The sequence below is a fragment of the Oryx dammah genome, unplaced genomic scaffold (genome assembly GCF_014754425.2).
Source record: "Oryx dammah isolate SB20612 unplaced genomic scaffold, SCBI_Odam_1.1 HiC_scaffold_21, whole genome shotgun sequence".
Taxonomy (NCBI): Eukaryota; Metazoa; Chordata; class Mammalia; order Artiodactyla; family Bovidae; genus Oryx; species Oryx dammah.
The window spans coordinates 53,967,004-53,979,719 of record NW_024070205.1 but is presented as its reverse complement, the minus strand read 5'-3'; the positions used below and the strand labels follow the sequence as shown (position 1 = coordinate 53,979,719).

Here is a 12,716-nt window from a genome sequence, read left to right as displayed (position 1 = left end):
TATCTCATTTAATTCTCAACACCTACTTGAGAAAGTGTTGCTGTCTTTATTTTACAGATGAGGAACTGAGGCTCAGGGAAGCTGTTAGTTACCTAAGATCACCTAGCTAATAAATGATAGAAGCTGGTTACAACCCAGTTTTCACTCTAAAGACCACGTTCTTTCCAGGATATCACACAGCCTCCCTTGTTCAGAGATATATTTTGTAACAGTATGATTCTCAAAATATTTTTTCTAGAACTCTGAGCACTCAGCAAGAATGAGGAGTATGTCTGTGATCCTGGCTAGCATTCTGTGTTTAGTTGACTTTTGGGCTTCCCTGGTGGCTCAGAGGTTAAAGCGTCTGCCTGCATTGCGGGAAACGTGGGTTCAATTCCTGGGTTGGGAAGATCCTCTGGAGAAGGAAGTGGCAACCCACTCCAGTATTCTTGCCTGGAGAACGCCATGGATGGAGGAGCCTGGTGGGCTACAGTCCACGGGGTTGCAAAGAGTCGGACACGACTGAGCGACTTCACTTTTTAAAATAGATCATTTGCCATCTTTGCTCTCTAGTTAGCTGCCACAGAGAACACCCTTATAATCCATTCTTGATATGCCTTGATGCCTCATTTGATTTTATATACCACTGTGGTGATATGTTGTGAAATTAAGAGGGAGGCATTCAGTTGATTTTCTGCCAAAAGTTCTTATGGATTGGTCTTCCTAATTACAGTCTGATCAGAACTAGATATGTTACATAACTGCTACAATTTTTAAGATGGAGTGAGTCGACAAAGGCTTTGAGCTAAAGCAATATTTTAAAAAAAATTTTTTTTTTACATTTTTCTCCTGGAATTTAATGAAAGACAGGATTCCCCACTGCTAATGAATTGCCCATGTGGTTTCCCAGTTTGAATTATTTCTGAATGCTGAGTCTTCTGAAATAAATGAATAATTTATAAACCTTTTTCTTTTTTTTTCCCCCCCTGTCACCAGGTGACCGATATTCCAGAGTAGTGTTTACTTCAGCTGGAGGGGAGACACTGTGGAATTTACCTGCAATTAAATCAATGTGCAATGTAGATAATTCAAGGGTATGTAAAGTAAAACTGAAATCTGTTCAGCACAAATAAGGTTATATTTCTGAAACTCCTTTTACTGCTGAGCCTGGTGCCTGATCAGATGAAAGCACTTAAGTGGCTTACCTACTGAAGAATAAACACCAGGAGAATGGCTTTGCATTCTTTCCGATCCCAGGATCAAAGTGTTTCTGTTTCCCCACCTTTAAAACATACCATCTTCCTTAATAAAGATCTCTTTCTCTCCCACTCATGTTCTTTGTCCTTGACAGTCTTTTGTGTTATTTCACAGCTTATTTCCTTTCGGGATAAGAGTTAAACCTTTTTCTTCTTTTGTTGTATTTTCTCTTTCCTAGTTTCATTGTTCACTCCACTTTCCCCCTGAGGCAATTGTCAGCATCTTAATTATGCAATGAAATGCTCACCTTTCTGGCAATCAATGGATCCTTTTGGCCGGTGACCTCAAAGGAAAATTTAGGGCACAGGCTAGGAAAGAGGACATCAAAGAACATAAATACAATATCTATGGAAATGGCCTGAGTAATCCAATCCAGATTGTTCTGAATTCTGAACACCTTAATGCTTTAACAGGACATAAAGATATTAGAAGAGAGGCACTTCCACTCTTAATCTGTAGAGCACCAGAAAAAATAAAGTCACTACCAGGCTTGGAAGAGCAGTCAATTTCATGTGTTCCGACATAGTTTCTCCAAGTAGAAACTGCTGTCTGAGGTCACTAATGGCCTCGTCCAAGCACAGTAACAAGGCGGAAAAGGAACTTGTATTCTGAGCATAATTCTATTCTCAATTAATGTCTCGATTTGATCACTATCAACTTCAGCTGGTCTGCCTGACCGTGGAGCATTATCAAGTGAGAAACTCCAGCATGAAACCCAATAAAATGTAAAATCACTTGTCAGTTGAAAATCTAATCACATGCCCTAAGAGCTAGCCTGACAATCCAGGGAAATCACCTTTTCTATAAACAGGGTTCTTTAATGCATAGGAGGTAGAAAGGACCCTTTGAGGTCACCCACAGAGCAGCACTGTCCCTGTGCAGATATAAGGACCTTCTGAGAACTGAGTGGCTTACCCAGGCTACCTAGTTAGTTGGTCCCAGATCTCCTGACTTCACTCTTCATTCTGAGAGGCTGTTTATATATTTTGAAAATAACTTTTGCATTGATGAGGATATCAGGATTTTCTGTGAGTGCCGTCTTGCCTCTGTGCAACTCCAAATAGACCAAAGTCACAAACCATCTATAAACAGCCTACAGTTTCTTCATCAGTGAGCCATTTTTGTCTTATTTTGTTCTGTTCTACAATGATCAGTGGATTTTTGAAAGCTACTATGAGCATATTTCTCCTTGTTATGGGTTACAACCGTTCTCATACAGAAAGTTGACTCTAACTTTGGAGAGCACTTGCTGTGTGCAAGGCTTTATGCTGAGTATTTTACATCTCTCACAGTAAACCTGTGACCTTGGAATAATACCTTTTAACAGATGAGCGGTTAAGCTTAAGAGAAGTTAAGCCAGTCTGGTTACTTTATAATCACACCTTGGATGAAAACAATTCATTAACCTCTTAGACCCTGTTATTCCTACCCTTGCAGTTAATCTTTAGACCTTACCTCCCTTGAAGACACTAAAGTGATTGAATTCACTCAGTTGATTAACAGCTGATGTTTTTTGAGTGTTACTGATATTTGTCAGGAAGTGTTCTAAACACTTTAATGAATTATTTCATTTAATCCTCACAACAGTGTTAGGAATGAAACACTTATTTTGCCTATTTTTCAAATGAGGAAGTTCACACAGGTAGTAACTGACAGATGCAGGATTTGAACCCAGACAAGTCTTAAATCCACTGCCAATACAGGTGCTGTGGGTTCGATCCCTGGTTCAGGAAGATCCTCTGGAGGAGAAAATGGCAACCCACTCCAGAATTCTTGCCTGGGAAATCCCATGGACTGAGGAGCCTGGCAAGCTACACTCCATGGGGTCTCAAAGAGTTGAACATGACTGAGCAACTAAACAACAACCAAAGTCTAATTCTAGAGTCTATGTCTTTACCCTCCATTCTTTATGCTTCCATAATGCAGATTACTGCTCCCTCTCCCATTTATGCTTTGCATTGTTTGCTGTATATACCATTTCCCACTCAAATGAACCTCAAAGAATCATCAGGGCTTAGAATAGAATAAGTACCTTTTTAAAAAAGCTAGCAATTTATTCTATGAGTACATCTTAGATTTTTAATAAACTCAAAAGCCAGTAAGCAGTACTGTGCCATTATAGCTTTCATAAGTGAAAAGAGTGTATTATATATACATATATGAGTCTATTTCAGATGATAAAATATCAGCACCAATAGGAACCTTGCAAAAAGGCATACAGAAAGGATAAATAATTGAATGAATTACTTGAAGGGACAATAGTGGGTGGAAAATAAAGCTGAGGATGAGATTGGACATACAATAATGCATACCCCACAATTCTGTGTGTTTGCTTGGTGGTGAGCTCAAATTTGTCTTTAATCTTCCTGGCAACCAGAACAAAGAAGAATTCATGGTCGGAGACAAAAGTCACTTAAATAGAGCGACAAGTTTGTTTTTTAGAAGAAACCCATCTTGCCTTCATACTAAGACAGGAAAGGATTGTTCCCATACTTCCAAAAGAAGTATGATGTTCTGAAGAAAGTTCTTAACAGCAGGTTTAGCAGGTTTACGAGAGGTACAGTATTGATTCTTACTTGGTTTGTAAACCATATCTCAGGTAGGTTGATACTTGAGATATAGCAGAAGTTTTCTACAAGAGATAAAGCAATGAAATCTCAATATGTGGTTTCTAATGGTTTGGCTTGAAGCCTCTGCAAAATTTAAACTATTGAAAAAAGTAGATGTACTTTGCTTGTCTTTTTTTCTCTACTGAGCTCATAATAAGAATGTTTAGCTGTGACTTCAAGCCTGTACTCCCTGGGAAGAACATAACGATTTGTAATGCTCTTGTGAAAATGTGAGGAACAGACCCAAAGACGCATCTGAATGAATGGTCAAGCCACTGACAGATACATACCAGTAAATGAATAAACATAACCACGGCCCTGAAATTCTACCTCAAGGAATATGGTTGTAATTTGAGCTTTTTAAATTAAATGCTATTTTTGCCAATTGCAAATGCCCTTGTATTCTAGCCTCAAACTCTTGCTGTGAACCTAGAACAACATGTTTCTCACAGAGATAATATATTTAGTGATGTGTGCACACTCAGTCGTGTCTGACTCTTCGACCCCATGAACTGTAGCCCTTCAGGTTCCTCTGTCCATGGGATTTCCCAGGGAAGAATACTGGAGTGGGCTGCCATTTCCTCCTCCAGAGGATCTTCCCTACCCAGGGATCAAATCCACGTCTCCTGTGTCTCCTGCATTAAAGGCAGCTTCTTTACCACTTGAGCCATCAGGGGATAATATCTAGCGGTTAACGGTTTAGATTACAGATTATTACTGTACCTTTTTTAGTCTCCCAGGTCAAGACCCTTTGGGGATTTTTATTTGTTATGGTGCTTTGAGCAAACGGTATCCTGAGGCTACTTGGCAGTCTTTCCTTTTCCCCCCCTCCCCAAATCCTTGCTATTGTACCTAAGCACTTGATTGTTAACAATAATCAAGTTGAATGAGACATATATGAAACGATCCAGAGCAGAAGAGCTTAATCGTTGGCCAGCTGACTCCAGAAAGCATCTGGCAGTCAGTGTGACGTCACCCTGAGACCAGGTGTCTCCACTGTTGCCTGCCTGTGTTGACAGCACACTGAGTTCAAACACCAGTTCCCATTTAAATTACATGCCACTTGTACTCACAGTTCAGACGGGCACTGGTTTCCAGAGTGTAGAGCTTCAGTTTCCGATGCTGCATCTGTCTCCTCACAGAAATGCTTGATTTCTTAGACTCTCTCAAAAGGGGACTCAGTTGCTTCTCCTGATCCTCTTCATTACTTTTCCTGCACTTCTGCATTCTTCTAGGGCATGCTGGCAGAGAGTCATTAGTAACGAAGATGTTTGTGTGTCTAATCTTGACTCTGCTGGAAACTCTTTACCCTGTTTTTAGTCTTTGTACACTGTAGAAGTTGGTGCTCAGAGGAATCAGCTTGTAGTAGGGATTTGAAATTTGGTACCTAAAACCCTTTTTACTTAGGTAGCTTTTGTGGACAGCTGGAATACACCCCCCTCCTCTGAAGTTTAGAAGACTCTAGAAATGTGTTTCTTGATGCTTGGAGATTTTGTTTGGTTTTATGTTTTGGCTGTTTGGTTTTATGTTTTATGCAGCATGTGATGGGGGCCTCTGAGTTCCTCAACCAGGGATTGAACACAAGCCCTCTGCAGTGGAAGCTCAGAGTCTTAACCACTGGATTGCCAGGAAAGTTCCCTGATGCTTGTTTTAAAGAGAGCTGTGGAGCCCTTGCTTTTTCTTTCATCTCTAGGCTCCCTTCAACTTTTATACATGAGGAACTTAGTCACGTGGGGAGTGAGAGTCCAGCAGTTGATTGAATCTGGTATTAAGGGCTTCATTTTCTTGCCTTTATTGTTTTCTCAGCATCTTACCATATCTCCAACTTGGCCATTAGATTTGAAAGTTAATGTATCACTTAAACTATTCTGGTTTCTTCTTTTTCTCTATTTGAAGGCAACTCCACCCCTGCTCCCATCTGACCAGGGAAGTGTGCAAAGGTGTGTTATCACCACACAAGCAAAATGATTTCCTAAAACTCCCATCTGTGAATACCTAGAATGAAAAGGGCATCCCTCATGAGAGCCGTCCTGGCTCTCAGAAACTCCATCCTTATTTTTATAAACTTCAAAGATTTCAAAATCATTCCTATGATGGCAAAAATATGCAAAGATACAGCTGCGTTCTGCATAAAGATACACCTGCTTGCCAAGCCCTTTCAGCCCCACAGTGTAACATATGACTCTGTATTAGGGTGTCTCCGTCCCAGATGACTAAGCCATGCTTCTCTCTCATTGCACTTACAGACTTCGGCACTCTGTATACAGGTTCACATAGACTCTTAAACATAATATGTTGCTTCTTATGTGAATTGTCACCACTGCTTTTCTTGTCTGATTTCCCCACCTCACCATGAGCAACTTGAGGGCAGAACAATTTTGCCTTGTCTTGCATAGGTGCTCAATAAATATTTTTTCTTTTGGAAGGATGGATGGATGGGGACATACAGCATCACTCCTTGAGAGCCTAGATGACCCTTGAGCTCCATGCCTTTAGGTTAGGGCACTGGCATCCAACTCAGGATAAATGTCTATTCTCTGTCCTTATTTTTTACCCTCTAAAACAGTCCTCAAAAACTATTTTCCAGACGTTGTGCATCAGCCAGCATCACTTTGAATTTGAGGATTGGCCCTCCAGAGGCTCATTAGCATTTATTTTTTTATAGCAGCCATTAAAGTAGTATTTGGTCTGTGTTTGTCATGTCCAACTTTTTAATCTCTGGTCAGATACACACATAAAAAACCCTCTGCAATTCTTTGAAAAGGTTAGTCAAGGACAGAATTCTTTGCCTTTTTCCCTAGTTTTAGCTGGCAACCCTGTTTCCTTTATGTTTGGCATTTGGTTATTTGGACAAGTATAAATATGTTCCTTCTAGCTGATAGTGGGTTTTGTAATGGATACAGTTCATTTTCTTCCATCTGAAAACTGTCAGACACTATGCATTACCTTTCTTTCAATTCAGTGGGCTGAGCCCAGGGACTTGCCTGTTATTTCTTTATGGGATAAAACTGGTTATCTGAGAGATGCTATTCCAGGATTTCCTGTTATTTATTAGGTGGTTCAGTTCCCTCTGAGTGAGTTTATGAGAATGTTTTTACCTAGGAACAATGAAATGTTAATTATCCTGTCTTATGAAATGTCCAGTAATTATCACTCTCTAAAAATGAGCTTGAAAATTAAGCCTTTGTTAAAATCAGCATTATTTTAGTACATTGTATAACAACGCTTTGATTCATTTTTTTAAACTCCCAATAGAGTATCTTTAAAAAAAACAAAACAAGACAACTTTTTATTATGGAAATTATCAAACAGATGCAAAAGTAGAATAGTAGAACAAATCTCTATGTGCAGGTCAGAGAACCTCAGTAGTTCCCAGTATGTGGCCAATCTCCTTTCATGTACACTTTGCCCCTTGCAGGATAAGTCCCAGTAAAGTATGCTGATCACCAGGGCTTAGTGAGTTACAAGTAACTTGGTTCTTGGATAAGTCTGAGTTCTAAAGATGATTTGTGCCAATGTCTCTACTTTGAGAAAATATTTCAGTGCATGATTGATAAAATGGCACCCCACTCCAGTATTCTTACCAGGAAAATCCCAAGGACAGGAGCCTGGCAGGCTACAGTCCACGGGGTTGCAAAGAGTCGGATATGACTGAGAACACACACACACTTTAAAAAAAGGGAAAGGGTTGTTTTAATCTCATTAGAAAAAAATACTGAAGCCCTTCTTGAACTTTGGAGTTTCTTCCCTGGAACAACCTTTGGTAGATAGAGATGATTAAAGTGATAGGAGTGGGTCATCTTTAGCCCTGGCGCTTCCAGAGAAGTCTGTGGACAGGCTCGAGAGCAGGGGGGTATTTCTTACCCTCAGCCTCAGGGTAGAGGGGCCATTCATGTAATTTATAGTTTTTTAAAGCAATAGGATTGTGCAGACTTCACTCTAACCTTACCAATGCCACCTTTGGCATTGGAACAGATTTCAATTTTCTATAAGAAGAACAACCATAAGAAGAAAAGCCTTCTCCAGGAATAGTGTTCCAAATGAAATACTGCCCACATTAAATCCAGAGTTGTTACTTACTAATATGCAGCTGACCTCTGTTTACCAAACAGAAAGTTCCCCAAAGAGGGAGGGGTGGTTAGCCAACTTGAATAAACTTGGACGGCTGTGGAAGAAATAAATTCCTGCTTAAGTATTTTACTACCGGTATATGTTCATTTAAAATCATACATATTTTAATATAGAAACATTCCCCTTTCTACTTATATATCAGGAAACCATTTTATTCCAGGTTTTTCATGTATCTTTAGCATCTGCTTCTGGTATTACCAGGATCACTTTTTGATTCACTGACAGTTTCCTAGAGAATATCATCTTTGCCTCCACCTAAGATGATGGAAATATAGTACCTCTGTCACCAAATATTTCATACTGATCACCAAAAATTTTAGGTGAAACCACAAATTCATTTCATATATCAATTGGGCAATTGTTCTCTTAGTTAATCCAGTAGGTGTTCATACATATGCTTCACAGCCTATCCATTTAATTGCTTTTTAAAGTGACTTTGAAAGGGCTTGTTTACCAAAGAGGTGTTAATTTTATCTCCTTTTTGAAACCAAACTGGCATTGATTGAAATTGTTTCACACTTGGATGTCATCCCCAAATAGCAGTTTACTGTTCAAAATGAAGTAACCTAGCAGGAAAGCCTGATGTGCTGCAGTCCATGGGGTCACCAAGAGTCAGACTGAGCAACGGAACAACAAAGTGAGCCTTCTGTAGCCGAAGAAAGCAGACTGGGGACGGGGGTGGGGTGGGGTGGGGCGGGGGAGGGAGTCTCACCTTGTGGTCAAACTGACACCTCCAGAGGATGATTCTGTAACTCCGGTAACTTTCCTGCCCCTCAAGGCCACCGTCCTTCAGACCTTTGCATGAACCGATTTTAAACGGCAGTCCTTCCGCCTGTCTCTGTCTCCGCAGATCCGATCGCACCCGCAGTTTGGCGATCTCTGCCAGAGGACCACGGCTGCTTCCTGCTGCCCCAGCTGGACGCTGGGGAACTACATCGCTATTCTGAACAACAGATCATCCTGCCAGAAAATCGTGGAGCGCGACGTCTCTCATACCTTGAAGCTTCTCCGGACCTGCGCCAAACACTACCAGAACGGTACCCTGGAGCCAGACTGCTGGGACACGGCAGCCCGGAGGAAGGACCAGCTCAAGTGCACCAATGTGCCGCGGAAATGCACCAAGTACAACGCCGTGTACCAGATCCTCCACTACTTGGTGGACAAGGACTTCATGGCCCCGAAGACGGCCGATTACACGCCCACTCTGAAGTACAGCATGCTCTTTTCGCCCACCGAGAAAGGCGAGAGCATGATGAACATCTACCTGGACAACTTCGAAAACTGGAACGCATCCGACGGCGTCACCACTGTCACCGGCATTGAGTTTGGAATCAAGCACAGCTTGTTTCAGGATTATCTTCTGATGGATACGGTGTACCCCGCCATCGCCATGGTGATCGTCCTCTTAGTCATGTGCATCTACACCAGGTCCATGTTCATCACCCTGATGACGATGTTTGCCATCATCAGTTCTTTGATTGTGTCCTATTTTCTCTACCGCGTGGTGTTTAACTTTGAATTCTTCCCTTTTATGAACCTCACCGCGCTCATTATTCTGGTGGGCATCGGAGCAGACGATGCTTTCGTCCTGTGTGACGTCTGGAACTACACCAAATTTGACAAGCCTCACGCGGAAACATCGGAGACAGTGAGCATCGCGCTGCAGCACGCCGCCCTGTCCATGTTCGTCACCAGTTTTACCACGGCAGCTGCCTTTTACGCCAACTACGTGAGCAACATCACGGCCATCAGATGCTTCGGGGTGTATGCGGGGACAGCCATCCTCGTCAATTACGTGCTGATGGTCACGTGGCTTCCGGCGGTGGTTGTCCTGCACGAGCGGTATCTGGTTAATATCTTCAGCTGTTTCAGGAAGCCCCAGCAGCAGATTTACGACAACAAAAGCTGCTGGACGGTGGCCTGTCAGAAGTGCCACAAAGTCCTTTTTGCCATTTCAGAAGCATCTCGAATTTTTTTTGAAAAAGTCTTGCCGTGCATCGTTATTAAGTTTCGCTACCTCTGGCTCTTCTGGTTCCTGGCCTTAACGGTGGGCGGGGCCTACATCGTCTGCATAAACCCAAAGATGAAGCTGCCCTCCTTGGAGCTGTCCGAGTTTCAGGTGTTCAGGTCGTCCCATCCTTTCGAACGTTACGACGCCGAGTACAAAAAGCTGTTCATGTTCGAGCGTGTCCACCACGGAGAGGAGCTCCACATGCCCATCACGGTCATCTGGGGTGTATCCCCAGAGGACAACGGCAACCCCCTAAACCCTAAGAGCAAAGGGAAGCTGACCTTGGACAGCGCCTTCAACATCGCCAGTCCGGCTTCGCAGCTCTGGATTTTGCACTTCTGTCAAAAACTGAGAAATCAGACCTTCTTTTACCAGACCGACGAACAGGACTTCACCAGCTGCTTCATCGAGACCTTTAAGCAGTGGATGGAAAACCAGGACTGCGATGAGCCTGCCCTGTACCCGTGCTGCAGCCACTGGAGCTTCCCCTACAAGCAGGAGATTTTCGAGCTGTGCATCAAGAGAGCCATCATGGAGCTGGAGAGGAGCACAGGCTACCACTTAGACAGCAAGACCCCAGGGCCGAGGTTTGACACCAATGACACCATCAGGGCAGTTGTGTTAGAGTTCCAGAGTACCTACCTCTTCACCCTGGCTTATGAAAAGATGCATCAGTTTTACAAAGAGGTGGACTCGTGGATTTCCAATGAGTTGAGTTCTGCCCCTGAGGGCCTCAGCCACGGCTGGTTTGTCAGCAATCTGGAGTTCTACGACCTCCAGGACAGCCTCTCCGATGGCACCCTCATTGCCATGGGGCTGTCCGTGGCCGTGGCCTTCAGCGTGATGCTGCTGACCACTTGGAACATCATCATCAGCCTTTATGCCATCATTTCGATTGCGGGAACTATATTTGTCACCGTGGGTTCTCTCGTCCTGCTGGGCTGGGAGCTGAACGTTTTGGAGTCAGTCACCATCTCGGTGGCTGTGGGCCTATCTGTAGACTTTGCTGTCCATTATGGGGTGGCTTATCGCTTGGCTCCAGACGCTGACCGAGAAGGGAAGGTGATCTTCTCTCTGAGTCGCATGGGCTCTGCCATCGCCATGGCCGCGCTGACCACCTTCGTGGCTGGGGCCATGATGATGCCCTCTACTGTTCTGGCTTACACCCAGCTGGGCACCTTCATGATGCTCATCATGTGTATCAGCTGGGCTTTCGCCACCTTCTTTTTCCAATGCATGTGCCGGTGCCTTGGGCCGCAGGGGACCTGCGGTCAGATCCCTTTACCTAAAAAACTCCAGTGCAGTGCCTTCTCCCATGCCTTGTCTGCAAGTCCTGGTGACAAGCGACCAAGCAAAACACACACCCTGAATGCTTACCATTTAGATCCCAGGGGCCAGACAGCAGAAATGGAACACGAGTTTTACGAATTGGAACCTCTGGCAGCCCACAGCTGTGCAGCCTCTGAGAAGACCACTTACGAAGAGACCCACATCTGCTCTGAATTTTTCAGCAGCCAGGCAAGGCATTTAGGGCTGCCTGTCCACACAGCTTACAACAGCGAAGTCAACAAAAGCACCAAAAATGAAACGAGCCCTGCCTCGTTGCAGGCCTCTCTTGAACAGCACACCAGGTGTCACTTCTTCTCTCTGCATCAGAGATGCAGCTGCCCAAATGCCTACAAACATTTGAAATATGGCCCGCCCTCTTGCCAGCAGATGGGTGACTGTTTGTGCCACCAGTGCGCTCCCACTGCCAGCAGCTTCGTGCACGTCCAGAATGGCCTGGCGCCTCTGAAGGCCGCACACCAAGCCCCCGAGGGCTTCGTGCATCCAGTCCCACACATCCACCCTTGTCCTGGCCTACAGTGCAGGGCAAAACCACCTGGAGCCCAGAACGCTCTGTCCAGGAGTTTCTTCCTCCACCCAGTGCAGCACATTCAGGCCCAAGAAAAAATCACTAAGACCAGTGTGCACAGTCTTCAGGGCCTCGAAGAGCATCTTCCAAAGATGGTAGAGCCATCGTCGTTGGTCTGCAGAAGTGCCGGAGCCTTACACAAAGCCTGCTGTGGTCCTGAGACTCACCCAAGGGGACTCTGTAAGAACAGAGACCTCGGAACCACAGAGGGCAGTGGCGGGGCTGCCGACAAGGACTCCGTTTCAGTGAGTCAGACCAACAAGGCAGAAAGGCAGGTGGAGCCGAGCCCATCACAGACTGATGTCATTATGAGCTCAGAACATTTAAATCAGAATGAACCCAAATTTCTATTTAACCATTTAATAGGGGAGGCTGGTTATAGGTCCTGCCCAAACAATCCACAGAGCTGTGGCAGAATTGTGAGAGTTAAGTGCAATTCTGTGGACTGTCAAATACCAAACATTGAAGCCGACGTGCCTGCTGTATTAACACCCTCGGAACTTTCTGGCGAAAGTTTGTTAATAAAAACACTTTAATAAATACAGTATTAAACCAGTGCCTCAGTCGTTCCTTTGAAATAAAAGTAAAAATCCAGAAGTTTAGAAACAGAGTCCAAAAATACAGGAACAAACAAGTTTCACTTTGTCAAAAATCATGAAGTATTGTTAGGTTCCATATGAACAATCAACAAACGCATGTATCTAATGAGTGTTAAGAGTGTTAGCTGTTTGGGGTTTTATATTTTCAAAAAGTACAGTTGTTTTTTTACATTTATACTCAGCTTGAACAGTTATTGCCTATTTCTCTACCCTCT

The 12,716-nt window shown here is 43.7% G+C and overlaps 1 protein-coding gene across 1 annotated transcript in view; it reads left to right on the top strand.

Annotated features, from left to right (window-relative positions):
• Positions 1-12,458, top strand: part of DISP1 (dispatched RND transporter family member 1) — a 219,262-nt gene extending 206,804 nt beyond the window's left edge. The window contains exons 7-8 of the mRNA XM_040263713.1: positions 976-1,073; positions 8,827-12,458. Coding sequence (XP_040119647.1) covers positions 976-1,073; positions 8,827-12,438 — 3,710 coding nt within the window. The 3' untranslated portion in view covers positions 12,439-12,458. The remainder of the gene's footprint in view (positions 1-975; positions 1,074-8,826) is intronic.
• Positions 12,459-12,716: the final 258 nt, after the last annotated feature.